We start from the raw sequence: 19895 nt of genomic DNA, 5'->3' as shown, positions 1-19895 counted from the left end.
GGAGTGGGAAAATCTACTGTGGGGGCTGCTGTGATGCAAGTAGCCAAAGCAATCATTAAGCTGCTGCTACGAAAGGTTGTGACCCTGGGAAACATGCAGGTCATAGTGGATGGCTTTGCTGCAATGGGATTCCCTAACTGTGGGGGGGGGGCGATAGATGGAACCCATATCCCTATCTTGGCACCGGAGCACCAGGGCACCCAGTACATAAACCACAAGGGGTACTTTTCAATGGTGCTGCAAGCACTGGTGGATCACAAGGGACGTTTCATCAACATCCACGTGGATGGCCAGGAAGGGTTCATGACACTCGCAGTCTTCAGAAGCACTGCTCTGTTTAAACTGCTGCAGCAAGGGAATTACTTCCCAGACCAGAAAATAACAGTTGGGGATGTTGAAATGCCTACAGTTATCCTGGGTGACCCAGCCTACCCCTTGATGCCATGGCCCATGAAGCCATACACAGGCAGCCTGGACAGTGGTCAGGAGCTGTTCAACTACAGGCTGAGCAAGTGCAGAATGGTGGTAGAATGTGCATTTGGCCGTTTAAAGGCGCGCTGGCACACATTACTGACTCGCTCAGACCTCAGCCAAACCAATGTCCCCTTTGTTATTGCTGCTTGCTGTGTGCTCCACAATCTCTGTGAGAGAAAGGGGAAGACCTTTATGGCAGGGTGGGAGGCTGAGGCAAATCACCTGGCCGCTGATTACGCACAGCCAGACACCAGGGCGATTAGAAGAGCACACCAGGAAGCAGTGCGCATCAGAGAAGCTTTGAAAAAGAGTTTCATCATGGGCCAGGGTACGCTGTGACTGCTGTGTTTGTTTCCCCTTCATGAAAGCCCCCCCCTTTATTGACTCCTTCCCTGTAAGCAACTCCCCCTCCCCCTTCGATTACAGCTTGCTTAAGGAAATAAAGTCTCTATCGTTTAAAAATCATGTATTCATTATTAAAAAGTAATTATAAAAAGAGGCAGAGAACTGACAAGGTATCCCGGGTGTGGTTTGGGAGGAGGATAGGAGGGAAGGAAAAGGCCATTAAATACATTCCAATGTAATGACAGCCTTTTGGTTGGACTGTCCACTGGGGTGGAGTGGGCGGGTGCACGAAGCCTTCCCCCACGTGTTCTTACACGTCTGGGTGAGGAAGATATGGAACATGGTGAGTGGTGAGGGTGGTTACATAGGGGCTGCAGCGGCACTCTGTGACCCCGCTGCTCTTCCTGAAGATCCACCAGACATCAGGAGGATATCAGTTTGATCACGCAGCAGCTCCAGCGTTGCGTCCTGCCACCGCTGATCTTCCTGCCTACACCTCTGATCTTCCTGCCACCACCTCTCATCTCGAGCGTCTCTCCTATCCTCACGTTCGTCCCTCCTATCCTCACATTGGTCCCTCCTGTCCTCACGTTCACTGGCATCTTTCCTGTACTTTGCTACCACATCCTTCCACTCATTCAGATGAGCTCTTTCATTGCGGGTTACTTCCATGATTTCCGAGAACATTTCGTCTCGCGTCTTCTTTTTCCTCCGCCTTATCTGAGAGAGCCTTCGGGATGGAGTAGGGAGGCTTGAAAAATGTGCAGCTGCACGAGGGAGGGAAAAAAGGGAGAGAAGTATTTAAAAAGATACATTTTACAGAACAATGGTCATACTCTTTCACAGTGAACAACACTATTCACCTTACATAGCACATGTGATTTCACTACAAGGTCGCATTTTGCATCTTAATATTGAGTGCCTGCGGCTCTGGTGTTACAGATCTCACAGACGCAGGTCCGGGCATCAGAATTCAGCTTGCATGCGGCCATGGTAAGCCATTGTCTTTCGGCTTCTCCAGCCTTCATATACACAGTGCCCTCTGATGCTTCTTTCCTGTTAACATGCAGCAGCAGAAGCCAACCCCCCCATCCAATTCTCGAGGATGATTGCTTTACCCCTCCCCCCACCGCATGGCTGGTATCATGGAAGATCACTGGTAATCACCTCCCTTTCCGCCCCCCACAGCGTGGCTGGAAGCTGGGACGATTCCTGCTAGCCAAACGCAAAAAAGCTTAGCGCTATCCTTCCTCCCCTCCCCCTGCTTGGCTATGTGCAAGGAAGGATTTCTTTTAAGTAACAGCCCAGTAGGAAAATGGCCATCTCTGTCCCCTTAATTAAAATTCCTGAATTTCAAGCAGGTTACCATGAACGATATCACTCTGCTGAGGATAACAGAGCGAGATAAAGAACGGATGTTTCTTGAATGCCAGCAATCACTGGGACCATACGCAGATATGCTTTGTCATGCAATGATACCAGATTACTTGCTACATGCATGGCGTGCTAAAGTGTCCTACCATGGTGGACGGAACAAGGCTGCCTTGCCCAGAAACCTTCTGCAAAGGCTTTTGGAGTACCTCCAGGAGCGCTTCATGGAGATGTCCCTGGAGGATTTCTGCTCCATCCCCAGACATGTTAACAAACTTTTCCAGTAACTTTACTGGCCGCGAATGCATCCCAAGCCCTCATGGCAAATCAATCATTAAAAAACGCTTGCTTTTAAACCAAGTTTTATATTTACAAAGGTACACTCACCAGAGGTCGCTTCCATGGCTTCATTATCTGGGCTAGTGGCTTGGGAGGGCTGGGAGGGTAATTCTGTCTGAGTCACAAAAAGCTCCTGGCTGTTGGGGCTAACGGAGTGCTGTGTGCTCGCTGCGAGGTCGTCGTCCTCTTCCTCCTCCTCATCATCATCATCCCCCTCCGCAGAATCCTCAGCCACGGTTGAGATTACAACCCCCACCTCGGAATCCACGGACAGGGGTGGAGTAGTGGTGGCAGAAGCCCCCTAAATTGCATGCAGCTCAGCGTAGAAGCGGCATGTTTTCGGCCCTGACCCAGACCTTCCGTTTGCTGCTTTGGTTTTCTGGTAGGCTTGTCTGAGCTCCTTAACGTTCACTCTGCACTGCACTGAGTCCCTGGTCTGGCCTTTATCCATCATAGCCTTGGAAATTTTTTCAAATATTTTTTCATTTCGTCTTTTGGAACAGAGTTCTGTTAGCACTGAATCCTCTCCCCATATCGCGATCAGATCCAGTACCTCCTGTGCGGTCCATGCTGGAGCTCTTTTTCGATTCTCAGGAGACTGCATTGCTACCTGTGCTGATGAGCCCTGCGTGGTCACCTGTGCTGATCACAGCTCCACGCTGGCCAAACAGGAAATGAAATTCAAAAGTTTGCAGGGCTTTTCCTGTCTACCTGGCCAGTGCATCCGAGTTCAGACTGCTGTCCAGAGCGGTCACAGTGGTGCACTGTGGGATACCGCCTGGAGGCCAATACCATCGATTTGCGGCCACACTAACCCTAATCCGATATGGTAATATCGATTTTAGTACTACTCCTCTCGTCGGGGAGGAGTACAGAAACCGATGTAAAGAACCCTTTACATCGATATAAAGGGCCTCGTAGTGTGGACGGGTGCGGCGTTAAATCGGTTTAACGCTGCTAAAATCGGTTTAAATGCGTAGTGTAGACCAGGCCGAAGTTGAGGCACAATCGCCCATCACCATTTTCTGGGAGGTGTCTGGAACAAAGGGAAGCCACATAAGTTCTCTTTGTTTCCCCATCTACAATATGGAAATAGTACTTGCCATAGGGTTGCAAGACTTAATGAATGTTTGTTGTGTACATTAAGGATTTGGGCCTTAAAAGGTATTTAACTTCCTAACTTCCACTGACTTCGATAGAAGTTAGGAGCCTAAATACCTTTGAGGATCTGGGCCAACGCTCCTCAGAGGAAAGCTGAGGTAGAATTATGAAGGATATTATCATTCATATGATTTTTTTAGACTAATGCTTTATGACCCTGGCACATGCACAGTTTAAAATTCTCAGTCAGCAATAATATTGTTGTGAGTCAATGTATTTTTAAAAACCAAAATAAATCTATCCAAGTCTTCTCGTGATGTTCTAAACCACTTAAAAACTTTCACAGAAGGGAGAGAGGGAGGATGCAAAGCCGATTGAGTTCATTTACTACGTTGGACCCTGATACTTAAAAATTGGTTATTAAGGAATTTGGAGAATTGGAAGGATTGTTCCTCTTAGTGGATTGAGAAGTTTGGGGTTACAACGGTGCCTCATTTGCAAATCCACCAGTGAAGGAGCTTTTTCTCCTGGTATGGGATCCATGGAAGTAGTTACATTTAAAACGTCAAAAGCTACTATTTGCTGGTCATGTAGCAGAGGTTCAGAATTTGTGTACTTTGTTAGACTAGTATTCTATTTCAAAGATGCTGCTTTAGTATTTCTATTACCATTAGAACTGTCTGTTCACATGTGCCATGTCTGACATTAAACTTGCAGATTTTGAAATCTTAAATATAATTTTAAACAGTAAAATATTAAAATCCTCACAATAAACAAAGTATCAGGAGGGTAGCCGTTTTAGTCTGGATCTGTAAAAAGTGACAGAGAGTCCTGTGGCACCTTACAGACTAACAGACGTATTGGAGCGTATTCACCCACGAAAGCTTATGCTCCAATACGTCTGTTAGTCTATAAGGTGCCACAGGACTCTTTGTCACTTTTTACAATGAACAAAAAATATCCTATTAAAGTAATAGGTCTTCAGCAACTAACTACAATACCTCTGATGGCAAAAGCCTTGATTTTCCAATGAGGGTCAGTCTGCATCATCTTAAAGAGGCACGTTAGGACCTGAGGTGGAAGGATACAACTGTTAGTAGGCATTATCATCATGCTTTATTATTTATATAGCATCATATAAATGTGTGATACTATACAGGATGTGACACACACCAAATAATGAACAAATCACTGTCCTAAAGAGCTAACAGCCTAAAGACACAAGTGAAAAAATACAGTACACAACACACACACACAGTCATAGAGGGTAGAGATGGTGATTTGGAGAGAAGAACCAGAAGACCCCCTCCAAATGGGTTGTATTGCAGGGGCACACCAGGTTTGTGTTCATGAGCAGTTTGGCCTCATGAGTGTTAATTTCTACAGGAACTCACTTATTCTAGCAAAAGCCCCCTCGGCCCTCCAGATAGGACACTGCTTCCTGCAGAATCTAGTACTTGCCTGGATAGTGCTAGAATTACCCATCTGGTTTCTTTTCCCTGTTTTAATTTGCAACTGAAGGCCACCACCTGCATTTGATTTTACAGTGGGACACACACATACTGTACCAAGAGCCTCACTTCCAGGCTTCTGCTCTGGGTTCTAACCAGGAACTGCAGAGTTGAATGCAAACCTGAAAAAATGAGGATTCTAAAAGTTAATCAAATTTTTCCAAGCCTTATAGAACTTCCCGTTTGATTAGTGTTCTGGGTGAAGGTTTGTTTAAGTGGGGTGAGAGGAGGCAGTTCTTTTTGGCACATTGAGGTTCATTGTCCACTAGATCCATTTTATGTACCTGTGGGTAGATTCATAACATGCATGTTCCTGTCTAACATTTTGGAGATACATAATTTTTTTATTGTATATGGGAGGAAATATTCACAACCCACAATAATTTAACTCTTTAGTACCATCAGTCCCCATCATTTTGTAAGACAGAAACTATCAAAAGTGAGTGATGTACATAAGTGCATCCCATTCTGAACAAGGGACACAAAAATTAGAATTAGCAATAATAAAGGAAAAACATCTCGTTTTTCCTTTGTGTTCAGGATCTTTATCAGGCCTTTTTTTTTTTTTAAACTACTACTTACCATTTCATCTTTGATCCTGAGTGCTCCAGCTGTAAGGCAAGCTTCTCTTCGGACTGCAACAAAGTCATTGGAGAAGCACCGAAGGAAGCCTGGGAGCAACTTCGCTGTCATAAGCCGTAGCCAGCCAATCAACGAGAGAGCTTCCACCTTCATCCGGCAATCGCCTCTGTTCAGCTTTACCCTGAGAGCACAGAGGAGTTTTGAATAAACAACTGCTGGGCCTGCTCTGCCTGGTCCAGATAGATGCACTCAAAAATGGAAGGATTATCCTGACTGGGCATTATTATTCATTACATCCCTATTAGAAGGTTCCTCTCCTGTTCACCACCCATTAAAAAAACAAACAAAACTCATCCCTTTAGTCCCACTGTAATGAGTCCCAGCACTCCAGGGGTCACTCTGTGTAACAGACCTATATTTAACATGTCATATAGGATCAGGCCTGTTATAGCACTGGTTATGCCCAATGTGAGCATTCAGAGACTCCTTACTACTGGCAAGCATCTCCTCTGAGTATAGAAGGGCTGCCTGTGAATCCTTACCAATATATTCACATATAAGCTAACCCACATATAAACTGGACAGAGCCCATCATTTTGTAAGACAGAATCTAACAAAAGTGAGTGATTCATATAAGTGGGCTCCACAAAACTTGCCCCAACTCTGCCATCACCTCACTGTCTCATGCTTACCGATTGGAGTGGTAAGTGGATTAATATAATTGATCTACAGTACTGGGCCCCATTCTAGGCTGAGCCCAAGTTAGTGGGCTGAAATTTTAATGTAAATATGTTATGCACAAATATATACAGTAACTGCTTTCCCATGAGAGTTTCTAGGTCAAGTCAAGAACAGACATACACATGCAAAGGGATGCACTTGCAATTATTATGGCTGTAATTGTAAATAAAGAAGCCCCTAAATACAGTACGTATTTGAAAGCCTGGTTACAGTCATAGATTACGATTACAGAATATGCCATAATTCCAAACTATATAGTGCTGTAACAGCCCTGTGGGTAGTCCATTGACAATCTAGTGTCTAACTAGGTTCCACCATTTAGCAAAGGAAATACTAGTGCAATTGTTGCTAGGTAGTGCTACACTGATGGCAAAAGTGACCAAGAAATTTGGGTGATAATAGATCAGATCTCCATTTACCCACAGCAAATCTGCCAAGATGGTAAATCTCACCTGAGCTGGTCGTGGACTTCCTTCCCAAGCTTCATCTGTCCCAGTGCCAGGGCAGCTGCCTGGCGCACCTCCAAGTTCCAGTCATTCCACATCAGCTGTGCAAGCTTGTTCTTCAGGTCCTATACACAAGATCATCACAAAGGCTGAGGTTGACTCACTTCAGCATTAATCAGCCATTGGCTTTAATTCCAAAGACACTATTTTAGGATGGGATTTTCAAAAGGGCTCGGCACAGACCTAATTCTGCTGCCATTGAAGTGAATGGCAGAACTCAAATTGGACTAACTTTGTTCCCTTTGAAGTCAGTAGGAATTTTACCATTGACTTCAGTGGAAGCAAAATTAGGCTAACACTGATTGCTTTACAAATCCCACCCTTAATGCACTGCCTTCCAACAGTATGTGGTGAAGACTGAGTCCATCCAGGCTCACTCAAGCCAAGAACCCAAGGGCCACACTTGGAACTCAGTCTTGCAGGGTGGTGAATGTCCAGTTCCTACTGATATCAGTGGGCACTCATCACCTTGCAGGATCAGGTCTCAAGTTTGCATTAAAATGATTGTGTCAAAAATAAAACCCCAATATGTTGGGAAACATTAGGAAAGCAATAGATAATAAGATAGAAAATATCATATTGCCTTTATATAAATCCACAGTACGCCCACATCTTGAATACTGTGTGCAGATCTACTCGCCCCATCTCAAAAAAGATATTGGAATTGGAAAAGGTACAGAAAAGGGCAACAAAAATAATTAGGGGTATGGAACAGCTTCCATATGAGAAGAGATTAATAAGACTGAGACTTTTCAGCTTGGAAAAGAGACGACTAAGGAGGGATATGACAGAGGTCTATAAAACCATGACTGATGAGGAGAAAGTAAATAAGGAAGTGTTATTTACTCCTTCTCATAACACAAGAACTAGGAGTCACCAAATAAAATGAATAGGCAGCAGGTTTAAAACAAACACAAAGGAAATATTTCTTTACACAATGCACAGTCAACCTGTGGAACTCTTTGCCATGTTGTGAAGGCCAAGACTAACAGGGTTAAAAAAAGAATAAGATAAGTTTATGGAGGATAGAGTCCATGAGAGGCAGTTAGCCAGGATGGACAGGGATACAAAACCATGCTCTGAAGGGTCCCTAGCCTCTGTTTTCCAGAAGCTGGAAAAGGTGACAGGGGATGGATTACTTGATAATCATCTGTTCTGTTCATCTCCTCTGAATCACCTGGCATTGGCCATTGTCAGAAGACAGGATACTGGGTTACGTGGACCATTGTTCTAATGCAGTATGGCCATTCGGATATTTTCTAGCACTTGATTGATGACTAGAAACTTCTGGTTAAATTCTAACACCTTGCCCCTCAAAAAAACCCAAAACAACCCTCAGCAGTTGATTGCCTTGTTCTCAATTATACAGGCAGAAACAGGGCTGTGGCCACATTTTATTTGTATACCAGTTTTGAAACCTGTGTCTATCACATAAGTCCCTAGGCATTGAGTAAAAGACATAACAGCATGTTAACTAAGTTCCTGAAGACAGACTGTGCACACCTTTAACATTCGCTATAGCTGGTCAGAAATTTTCTAGCCGAACATTGTTTAAATCTATAAGTAAATAAACTATTATTGAAAAAGCCATTATAACTTGCTTTAGCAACACAATTTACCATGTACCAAACACTGAAGAATTAATCACCATTCTTGTTATAATGAACATGAGTTTATAAAGTTAAATCTGAGTTCTTCTAGTCAATGGATTGCATAAAAATAAAAACGGTTAGATGTACAAATAGCAGTACCGGCTCAGTATGGAATAATTATTTATTTGTATTACGCTAGTTATTATTCATGGACTAGGACCCCATTGTGCTAGGTGCTGTACAGACACAGATCTCTATTCCTTCATGCTAATGCAATCATTCAGCGCAGAACTGCAAAGCCTTTCTTATGCCATTAGTCACAAGCTGGAGGAAAAAACATCAACACTTTTTGTGAAGTTGTGTTGAGGAAAATCATAACAAGAAATGATGCCTATTTCATAACAAACAAGGAAAACAATTGCTGGTTTTTGGGTTTTTTTGTTTTGTTTTGTTTTTTTACTTCAGTGCTTCTGTTGAAGGTTTTTTTGTTTTTGTTTTAAAATGCCAACAACAGTTTCTGAGTAGAAAACCATCCATATCTTGGCATCAAAGCAGGTGTTTTCCCTCCATATTTGATAACAGTAACATATTGAGTATTGTTGGTTTGGCATCAGACATGCTGGCTTGTTGCCTGAATACACTAGCTAGGTGATCTTTTAACAAGAGATCCCATCACCACCATTTTGCTTAGATTAAAACACAATTAGTTGATATTTTCTACTCTGCTATGTAAAACCTTCCATTTAGAGGAACATAAATAGAGGGCTGCTTCCTTTAGCAGCACCTGTCAGGAAGAGCAGTGTCCTGACTGAACTGTGTAACCTGCAGCTGAGAAAAAAGTACTAGGAGCATGGGCAATAAGAAGGCCCAGTCCTGCTCCTACTGAAGTCAGTGAGAGTCTTGCCACTGACTTTAAAAGGGAGCAGGATCAAGGCCATACAAATCTGTGAGTAGTCAGTACACAAGAGTCAGAAATGTGTATCTTTAACTTGCCCAGAAGGTGTCACTACAGGACAACTCCTCGGTTGTGAAAGGTCAAGAAAAGGGTCCATTTCTTCTATATCTAAAATACACTCTGGTCACAGCAAGCCAGTTCCATTAGGACCCAATTAAGATATTGGGCACCTCTTGAGAGCAGCTGAGCACCCTCCACTTGACTGAATTCAGTTGGAGTGGAGGGTGCTCATCCCCTTCCAGAATCAGCCCCTTCAAACCACCAGGAAGAATTAAACTTTCCTTTTTCTTCCAAATATATTGGACAAAGGAATTATTTTAATTTGATGTTCATATTTGTATATCACCCATTCTAAATCTTCTGTGGAATCAACTGTTCCCAACAATGTGTTTTTAGTGAAACACAATGAGGAAGACGGGCCTGGGGAAAATATTGATAAGGAAAAATATAAGTTAGTTGGGTTCAGCTATTTCCATTAACATGCCTTTCTCAGGCTTTCTAGGCCAATATGGAGATCCCCTCTTCCAGGTTAGTGAGGACGAACTGGAGCTTCATAGACACTTTCCTTTGTGTGTGTGGTGTTGGCAGGAGTTGCAAAAGAAGGTATCAGTGCGTATTTGGATAATCAGGAAGGGGCTTAATCAGGATAGGTCATCCACTGGACCCTCCTGATTAGAGGCAAATCCAGCCCTTCCTCCATGAGTGTGGAGGGCTCCCAGGCTGTAGTGTAGCACTACTGTGCAAGAGAGGACTGGATGTGTGGGAGGGAAGGGGGGGGGCAGAAAGAAGTTGGAGGCGCAACTACCCTGCAGGCAGCCCCTGCATTCCAGCACACTGTGTAGCCATGTGTAGGACGGGATGGGGCATGGAAAGCCCAGTGAAGGAATACATGGGTCCTTCCATTCCGCCTTGGCAGATCTGCATGAGAGGGTCAGAATCTACTGCACAGAATGTCTGTAGAGTTGTTCTGGAGACTGGAGAAGGGGATCCCTCTCCTCAACCCCACATCTCACAACAGCCACCTGTGTGTGAGAAGCCCCAGAAACAGGAATGGCCCAAATCTGGAGACTGTCCACGTGCACGAGGAGGCGGATTTAAGGACTAATGTTAACTCTTAGAGTTTGGAATTTTTTGTCTTGCTAGTCCTTGATTTCTTGACGCTAATACTAGTTTTTGCATATAATTTAAGTTATAGATCCTCAGAGACAGAACTGATCTGATTGGTTGAAATACATAACAAGTTAGTTCTCTAGGCTTAGTTCTAAAGGCAGAGCTGAGCCCTTACCTTGCTGCTCTGAGGATATATCTACACTATGAAATTAGGTCGCTATTATAGAAATTGATTTTTAGAAATTGATTTTATATAGTCAGTTGTGTATGTCCACACTAAGCGCATTAAGTCGACAGAGTGCATCCTCACTACCATGGCTAGCACTGACTTACAGAGCAGTGCACTGTGGGTAGCTATCCCACAGTTCCCGCAGTCTCCGCCGCTCATTGGAATTCTGGTTAAGCTCCCAATGCCTGATGGGGCAAAAACATTGTTGTGGGTGGTTTAGAGCATATGTCGTCAGTCGCCCCTCCCTCTGCGAAAGCAATGGCAGACAATCGTTTTGCACCTTTATTCTGCGCAGACATCATACTGCGGCAAGCATGCAGCCCACTCAGCTCAGCTCAGTTCACCAACACCACTGCTGTTGCGTCCCGGGTGCTGCTGGCAGCAGATGGTGCAGTAGGACTGCTAACTGTCATCATACATCATCATACACTCAGCTCTGCTGCTCTTGCCTCAATAGCAAATTTCTCCATGTTGTCTGTTATGGGCTCCCGGGTACATGTGTTCTTCCTCGGGAAATGTGCACGGTGCTAACTGTCGTCTTCCACCGCTTCTGCTGAAACTCTGCTCTCCTGCAGACGCCATACCATGGCAAGCATGAAGCCCACTCAGCTCACTGTTGCTATTGTGAGCATTGCAAACACCTCATGCATTATCTCGCAGCATGTGCAGAACCTGCATAAGCAGGTGACAAGGCGACAAGAACGCAATCATGATAGCGATGAGGACATGGAAACAGACTTCTCTCAAAGCATGGGCTTGGCAATTTGGACATCATGGTGATAATGGGGCAGGTTCATGCCATGGAACACTGATTCTGGGCCTGGGAAACAAGCACAGACTGGTGAAACCACATAGTGTTGCAGGTCTGGGATGATTCCCAGTGGCTGCAAAACTTTCGCATGTGTAAGGGCACTTTCATGGAACTTTGTGACTTGCTTCCCCTGTCCTGAAACGCAAGAATACCAAGATGAGAGCAGCCCTCACAATTGAGAAGCGAGTGATGATAGCCCTCTGGAAGCTTGCAATGCTAGACAGCTACCAGTCAGTTGGGAATCAATTTGAAGTTGGTAAATCTACTGCGGAGGCTGCTGTGATCCAAGTAGCCAACACAATCACTGAGCTGCTGCTGTCACGGGTAGTGACTCTGGGAAATGTGCAGGTCATACTGGATGCTTTGCTGCAATGGGTGGTGGGGAGATAGACAGAACGCATATTCCTATCTTGGGACTGGATCACCTTGGCAGTCAGTACATAAACCGCAAGGGGTACTTTTCAATGGTGCTGCAAGCACTGGTGGATCACAAGGGACGTTTCACTAACATCAAGGTGGGATGGCTAGGAAAGGTGCATGATGCTCGCATCTTCAGGAACTCTGATCTGTTTGAACAACTGTAGGAAGGAACTTACTTCCCAGACTGGAAAATTACTGTTGGGAATGTTGAAATGCCTACAGTTATCCTTGGGGACCCAGCCTACCCCTTAATGCCATGGCTTATGAAGCCATACACAGGCACCCTGGACAGTAGTAAGGAGCAGTTCAACTATAGGCTGAGCAAGTGCAGAACGGTGGTAGAATGTGCATTTGGACCTTTAAAAGCACGCTGGCTCAGTTTACTGACTCGGTTAGACCTCAGCTAAACCAATATTCCCATCATTATTACTGCTTGCTGTGTGCTCCACAATATCTGTGAGAGCAAGGGAGAGACGTTTATGGTGGGGTGGGAGGTTGAGGCAAATTGTCTGGCTGCCGATTACGCGCAGCCAGACACCAGGGCGATTAGAAGAGCACAGCTGGGCGCCCTACGCTTCAGAGAAACTTTGAAAACCAGTTTCATGGCTGGCCAGGCTACGGTGTAACAGTTCTCTTTGTTCCTCCTTGATGAAAACCTGGCCCCCAATTGACTCTACTTTCCCTGTAAGCCAACTGACCTCCCCCTTCGATCACCGGTTTCAGAGACAATAAAGTCATTACTGTTTCCAAATCATGCATTCTTTATTAATTCATCACACAAATAGGGAGAAAACTCACAAGGTAGCCTGGGAGGAGTGGGTGAGGAGGGAAGCACCGGGTGGGGTGATGGATGAGGAAAGAAGGGAGCACCAAGGCCTCACTACAGTTCAAAACTTATTGAAGGCCAGCCTTCTGTTGCTTGGGCAATCCTCTGGGGTGGAGTGGCTGGGTGCCGTAACCTCCCCGCCGCATTCTTGGGTGTCTGGGTGAGGAGGATGTGGAACTTGGAGGAGAGGCAGGCAGTCATACAGGGGCTGCAGCAGTGGGCTGTTGCTCCTGCTGCCTTTCCTGCAGCTCCTCCACAAGATGCCTGAGCATGTCAGTTTGTTCCCCCATTAGCCTCAGCATTGCATCCTGCCTCCTCCAGGGCCGGTGCAACCTATTGGCGACCTAGCAGTCGCCTAGGGTGCTAGGAGGTTTGGGAGGCGGCATTTTTCTTTCGGCAGCGACCGGGGCAGCCGGATCTTTCTAACAGTGGGGATGATGCTTGAATACTACCAATGCCCGGACCAATTCGCTGCAATGTTTTGTTCTGCAATGATTCCAGACTAGTTGCTACTGGCTTGGCGTGGCAAATTATCATTAAACACACTTGTTTTTAATCTTGATATATTTACAAAGGTACACTCACCAGAGGTGCCTTCTCCGGCTTCGTGATCCAGGAGCCCACCTTGGGAGGGTATTGGCTCCAGGGTGATGAACAGTTCCTGGCTGCCGGGGAGAAGGGATTCTCTGCTTTCCTGCTGTGCGCTATCCTCAACCTCCTCCTCCTCATCCACAATATCCTCATCCCTATTGCATGAGACTCCAGTGGTGGGGTAGTGGCAGGGGCCCCCGGTAGAATTGCATGCAGCTCATCATAGAACTGGCATGTATGACTCAGAGCAACTGTTTGCATCCTTTGTTTTTTGGTAGGCTTGCCTGAGCTCCTTGACTTTCACGTGGCACTGTTGTGTGTCCCTGTAGCCTCTGTCCATCATGCCCTTGGAGATTTTGGCAAATATATTGGCATTTCATCTTTTGGAATGGAATTCTGCCTCCACAGATTCTTCTCTCCATACATCAATCAGATCCAGTACCTCTCATTTGGTCCATGCTGGAGCTCTTTTGCGATTCTGGGAATCCATGGTCACCTGTGTTAATCAGCTCGCCATGCTGGCCAAACAGGAAATGAAATTCAAAAGTTCCCGGGGCTTTTCCTGTCTACCTGGCCAGTGCATCTGAGTTGAGAGTGCTGTCCAGAGTGGTCATAATGGAGCACTCTGGGATAGCTCCCGGAAGCCAATACCATCGAATTGTGTCCACACTACCCCAAATTCAACCCAGTGAGGTCGATTTTAGTGCTAACTCCCTCACCGGGGACACGTACAGAAATCGATTTTATTAGCCCTTTAAGTCAACAAAACAGGCTTGGTCATGTGGATGGGTGTAGAGTTAAATCAACCTAACGCTGCTAAATTCTACTTAAACTCATAGTGTAGACCAGGGCTGAGTTCTTGATCTCCACAGCACAAGATGTGCAACACCAGTGTCTGGGGCCTCTTTGGAGACAGGCATTTGCTACAGAAATTGACAGTGTTACACAGATATAGGAGGCAGCCTCTCCAGCTTTTGAAGGAACAATTTGGGAAAGGCTTAGCCAGGTTGCTAGTAGAAGACACATTTTGTTGGTGGGAAGGAGAGGAACTACTTTGAACAGCTGCAATATGATAACATTCTTTGAAAGTCACTTATGTCTCGGAAGCTTGAGGCAAGACTTACCTGGCTTACATACCCACGGATACGAGAGAGTGCTCTGCAAGCCAAAATCCGATCTTTCCACTGACAGCTGTTCAGTTTGGCTGCCAGTAGGGAGTAAACCAAGCTCTGGAAGAGAGGTAAGTTGTTTACAAACAGTGCAGGGTAAAACAAGCACAGTATGAACTGGCATAGCATCTAGATCACAAAGGAGGAGCTCGTGGAGAGGGCTCAGGCTCACCTAGAAAGTTCAAGGGCTGTCCACAGTATTTTATAGAAATGTTGCCTTATGCTACTTTGCCTAAGAGTATGTCTACACTACGAAATTAGGTCAATTTTAAAGAAGTCGATTTTTAGAAATCGATTTTATACAGTCGATTGTGTATGTCCACACTAAGCACATTAAGTCGTTGGAATGCATCCTTACTCCTGTGGCTAGCATCGACTTACAGAACAGTGCACTGTGGGTAGCTATCCCACAGTTCCCACAGTCTCCGCCACCCACTGGAATTCTGGGTTAAGCTCCTAATGCCTGATGGGGCAAAAACATTGTCGCGGGTGGTGTTGGGTACATGTCGTCAGTCACTCTTCCCTCTGTGAAAGCAACGGCAGACAATCGTTTTGCACCAGACACCAGGGCGATTAGAAGAGCACAGCAAGGCATGCTGCACATCAGAAAGGCTTTGAAAACCAGTTTAATGACTGGCCAGGCTTCAGTGTGACAGTTGTGTGTGTTTCTCCTTGATGCAAACCCACTCACTTTGTTGATTTTAATTCCCTGTAAGCCAACCATCCTCCCCCCTTCAAAATAAAGTAACTAAGCTGTGCTCTATCAGTGCGGAAGGGCTGAATGAGCTCGGAAAACATGTAATCGCGAGTGCAGTTTTTTTTACTTCTAATCTGCAATAACCTCAGGGACGGAGATGATACGGGGAGCACAGAAACATTCCACGCTCTACGATTCTGGGGGGACTGCATGGTCACCTGTGCTGCTGAGTTCGCCACGCTGAACAAACAGGAAATGAAATTCAAAAGTTCCCAGGGCTTTTCCTGTGTATCTAGCTAGTGCATCAGAGTTCAAAGTGCTGTCCAGAGCAGTCACAATGGAGCACTCTGGGATAGCTCCCGGAGGTCAATACCATCGATTTGCCTCTGCACTACCCCAAATTTGACCCAGCAAAGTCAATTTTAGCGTTACTCCCCTCACCAGGGAGGAGTACAGAAGTCGATTTTAAGAGCAGTCATTTTTAAATCGACCTAATGCGGCTAAATTCAACCTAACCCCGTAGTGTATACCAGGCCTAAGACTACTAACTGACTCTTGGTTGGCTAGAGAGGGAAGGGTTTTATGATACACTGTATAGAAAAATCACCTTATAAAAAACCGCAATAAAACCATCATGACAAATGAGAAGAGGATTTTGGCTTCTTCAGAAAGACCAAAGTGAGGGTGATGAAAGACGGTTAGAACTCTGCTAGAATCTCTTTTATTATAAAGGAAGCATCATGGTCATGGCTCACAGACAGTTTGGGGAAGGAAAAGAACCTTTGTACCTTTTAGGGCCTGGGAAATGAAAGCAGCAGAAACTCTTGCTGTGGGGAGTGACAGATGGATAAATAGCAAAATTGTTTTTTCAATTTAATTTACTTTTATTTTATTTTTTTACTATATTTTCCTATCCAATAATAAATTACATTAAATGCAGAACCAAGAGACAAGTTGCACCTGCTCTCAAATGACTGAGGCTATGTTCTACACTGCACACCTCTTGAAGCGGTGTGTAAGGTATGTGTAACTGCACGCCGCAGTGAAAAGCAGGCTGCATCCAAACTGCGGTATGTAGCTACATGTGTCAGTGAAAGGCTCCAGCAGCGGGCAGGTAGCAAGGAAAGGCTCAGCACTGAGGAGCTGCCAGAGCCTCTCCCCACTGCCTCTCCTTGGCCAGAGCCTTTTCCTCCTGCCAAAGTCTTTCACTGTGGCAGGGAAAGCTGTCACTCTGACAGATCCCTGGGTGGAGAAAGACTCCAGAAGTGGGGAGGCAGCAGGACACTACACTGCTAAAAATAGCTATGTAGCCAGTGGAGGCACTGCTTGGGCAAGTAGAGAGCCCTGTAGGATACATACCTGGGAACTTACTTACAGGGTTCAGGCACGTCTTTACTTGCCTAAACAGTGCCTCACCTTCTACACTGCTATTTATACCCATGCTTGGGGAGGGCATGGATTGTATGTATTCTACACACCGCTGAAAGGAGCATGCAGTGTAGACATACCCTGAGAAGACCTGAGATAGAGCTTTGAATAAAGTAAGAAATAAACCATAGCAAAACAGACTCTGCCCAATCATTTCTTGTAAAGTGTGAAAGTCACCCCTGTGCAGAGGTTCAGGATAAGGTGTTAAGTTGTGCTAGACCTCTGCATGGGGTGAATTTCACCCAGAGAGACAGAGCCAGAAGGCAAGGCTGATCCCAGCCACACAGATTCTTCCTCTCTTTCTGTGGTCCTTCTCTCCTCCCCAGCAATGGCACCTACCGAGCGTTCGCTAAGTTGAGTTAATAGAAGACATGCTTGCTCCTCTGTGGTGCCGTCGTTCTTATCAAACATCTGGGAAAGGATCTTTTTTACTACAGGGAAAGTGGCAATGCCCTCCAATGCCAGGCACTGTGCTGCTGCCCAGCTGTCTGCAGAATTACCTACCAACAAGGGGAAAGAGAGAGGAAGTTACTGTACTGTGCAAGATATATGATGTCAATGCTCTTCCCATAGCACTTTCTTTAGTACATCTCAAAGCACTGAGAGTTCAAACCCCCCGCTCCCTTCAGCACTAATGTCCCATACTGCGATGTACAATACCCCAAGTTTGGGCAAAGCCCCAGGCTCTCACCACCCAAGTCCTGCAGAGTTGGCAAGTAAGTCGTGATGAGGGCAGAAATATCTTATGCCACTCAACAGTGACCCCATGAGGCTGACTAAGCAACTCTGATGTGCTCCCAACAGAGATATGCCCATGAGGTACAGTAAAATGAGGCCTCTTATTAGGTGGCAGGAAGTGTTACTGGGGTTACAAGAAGTTGTGGTGTGGGGGAATTGTATGGGATCCTTTGTGACCCTGTTTCTGATGTGAAAACTCACAGTAGAAGGGAGAGAAGGAGGGAGTTATGCCACACAGTGTAAGTCTAGCCTTCTAGCAGTGATGTCATGATACTAAGATTAACCAGGACCAACCTTAAATGAATCCTTGTTGCTAAATACTGTTGCATATGATAAATCCAGTAGTAGGTCTACATGTTAGGCCCATACAATAAGTTTTCCATCAATGTCAGGGGGTAAGCAACATTAATGTTTAGCGGGGGAGATGCCTAACTGCTCTGCTCAGCACTAGGAAGGAGTGTTTAATGACTGCACTAGGAAATTGGTAGCCAGGATTTCCCATTTCTATTGCTGACTCTGCGAGTAACTTGTTCTGGGCCCTTGTACTCGATGATTAAGTTATGTGCCTCTGTTTACTCTTAAATAAAATGGGACTGATACTTACCAACCTCAGAGGGGTATTGTAGACTGTAGTTCATTAATGTTTGTAAAGCATTGGGAGATCTTATGATTAAAGATACTAGATAAATGCAAAGAGCCGCTATGGATTGGGCTAAACCTTGTTATGGGTCAGGCATTGCTGCCGCCTTCCATTCAGAATAAATGTAAAGATGCCATTGTAACCTGGTAACTGAAACAATAGCAGTAGCATCCAAAACACAGGCACATGGAAACACTAAGGAGAAGCTGAATCATGTAACCCAAGAGTCTTAAAATGCCAGGACTAGGCTTTGATTGGTGAAATTGTGTGTGTGTGTGCGCACATGCACACCAGATTGAGACTCAAGATGAACTGAAGCAAGACAAACTGGGAGAGACAGAGAGACCTCAAGGACAAGCACAATGTATGACTCTGGGAGGAACGAGGATGGGGCATGCTTGGGGGATGGGGCAGAACTGGGTGGGAAAAGGGACCTGGGCCAGAGTGAGGCCAGGAAGAGGTGGGATGAAGTGGAGGCAGGGCCTGAGGCAAAGTTGGGGGCTGAGCACCCTTGTGGCCCGGAGGAAGCCAGTGCCTGTGGTTCCTCATGTGTTTGGAGAAGCAGGACTTTGTACATTACTGGTAAATAACAAGATTTAAAAAAAAACACCACCAGAATCCATGATCAATTTCTACTCCCTCAAGGCTCCAAACTGTGACTCATGCTTGGGTCAACAGAATTATTAATAAAACATTAGTCCAGAAAATGACACCAAGCGAGTGCCACTGCTTCAACTAAGCCTCTTAGAAATGATAGAGCATTAACCACAATATCACCTTTGAAATGTGATGTGTGTGATGCACCCAGACCCCTGAGATAACTAATTTAAAAGGAGTTTCCTCTTTTCCTAGAGCAAAACTAACAAATACCAGACAACTGTTTCTCTTCATAGGAAAGTCATCCAAAATATCTGCAATTAGTTGTTGGGGCCACAAACTTCTTTCCAAAGTATCTCTGCAGGGTATCAGCTGGACACAGTATTCTTCACTTCCTGCCTAAAATGTAATGTAGTATTGCTGTGCACAGCAGAACAGCTGCGAAGCCCCAGCCCAGGAGGAACTGAATGTCTTTCAAGGATCAACCAGATCACCTCTCTTTTGTCTTGAATCAGAATGACATGAAATGGGTGCATGGAAGCACTGGTGGTTTAGCACATTACACTATCTTACAAAGGTTATCAATTCCAGTACCAGGCTCCTGAGGGCTGGCAGGGCATGTAATGTTCAGAGGCAGTGCACTCCAAACTGGGACAGGCCCCCTTCCCTCACTTTCCGGTAACCCACTCTGCTAAAAAACTGAATGGCTCTGGCTGGTTCCATAGGGAGCTGCATCTGGCCTTCTCAGACTGAAGTGTGTAGCTGCAAAGCAGGGATTTTTAAGTTGATGAAGGTGCAGGAGAAAAGTAAACAAAAGAGGGAAGTAGCAGTAAAACCACTTACCATGTACCAGAGCTTCCTTCATGATCATTTGTGCCTCATCATTACACATCCCTATGGTGTAGTGGCACACGGCAGCCGCCATTCTCACATGGGCATTCTCATCCCTCAGAGTCTTTCTAAGCAAAGGCTGTAGTTCCACAGGCACATCCTGAATAACTGGGGCCTTTCCAATGCCACGTAGTCCTACAACTCAGGAAATAATGAGCTCTGAATAAGGCAGCAGCTTCTCTTTCTCTCCCTCTATTACCCATACAGAAACAGCAACAGATTTTCTATGCA

The 19895-nt window shown here is 45.3% G+C and overlaps 1 protein-coding gene across 1 annotated transcript in view; it reads right to left on the bottom strand.

Moving 5' to 3' along the window:
* The window catches only part of HEATR4 (HEAT repeat containing 4), a 58037-nt gene that overhangs the window by 17592 nt on the left and 20550 nt on the right, over positions 1 to 19895 (bottom strand). The window contains 6 exon segments of the mRNA XM_030559624.1: positions 4632 to 4701; positions 5724 to 5904; positions 6917 to 7035; positions 14629 to 14733; positions 17138 to 17298; positions 19617 to 19799. Of these exon segments, the coding sequence (XP_030415484.1) occupies positions 4632 to 4701; positions 5724 to 5904; positions 6917 to 7035; positions 14629 to 14733; positions 17138 to 17298; positions 19617 to 19799 (819 nt within the window).

Source organism: Gopherus evgoodei, chromosome 4 (genome assembly GCF_007399415.2).
Source record: "Gopherus evgoodei ecotype Sinaloan lineage chromosome 4, rGopEvg1_v1.p, whole genome shotgun sequence".
Classification (NCBI taxonomy): Eukaryota; Metazoa; Chordata; order Testudines; family Testudinidae; genus Gopherus; species Gopherus evgoodei.
This window is presented reverse-complemented; position numbering and strand designations above follow the sequence as displayed.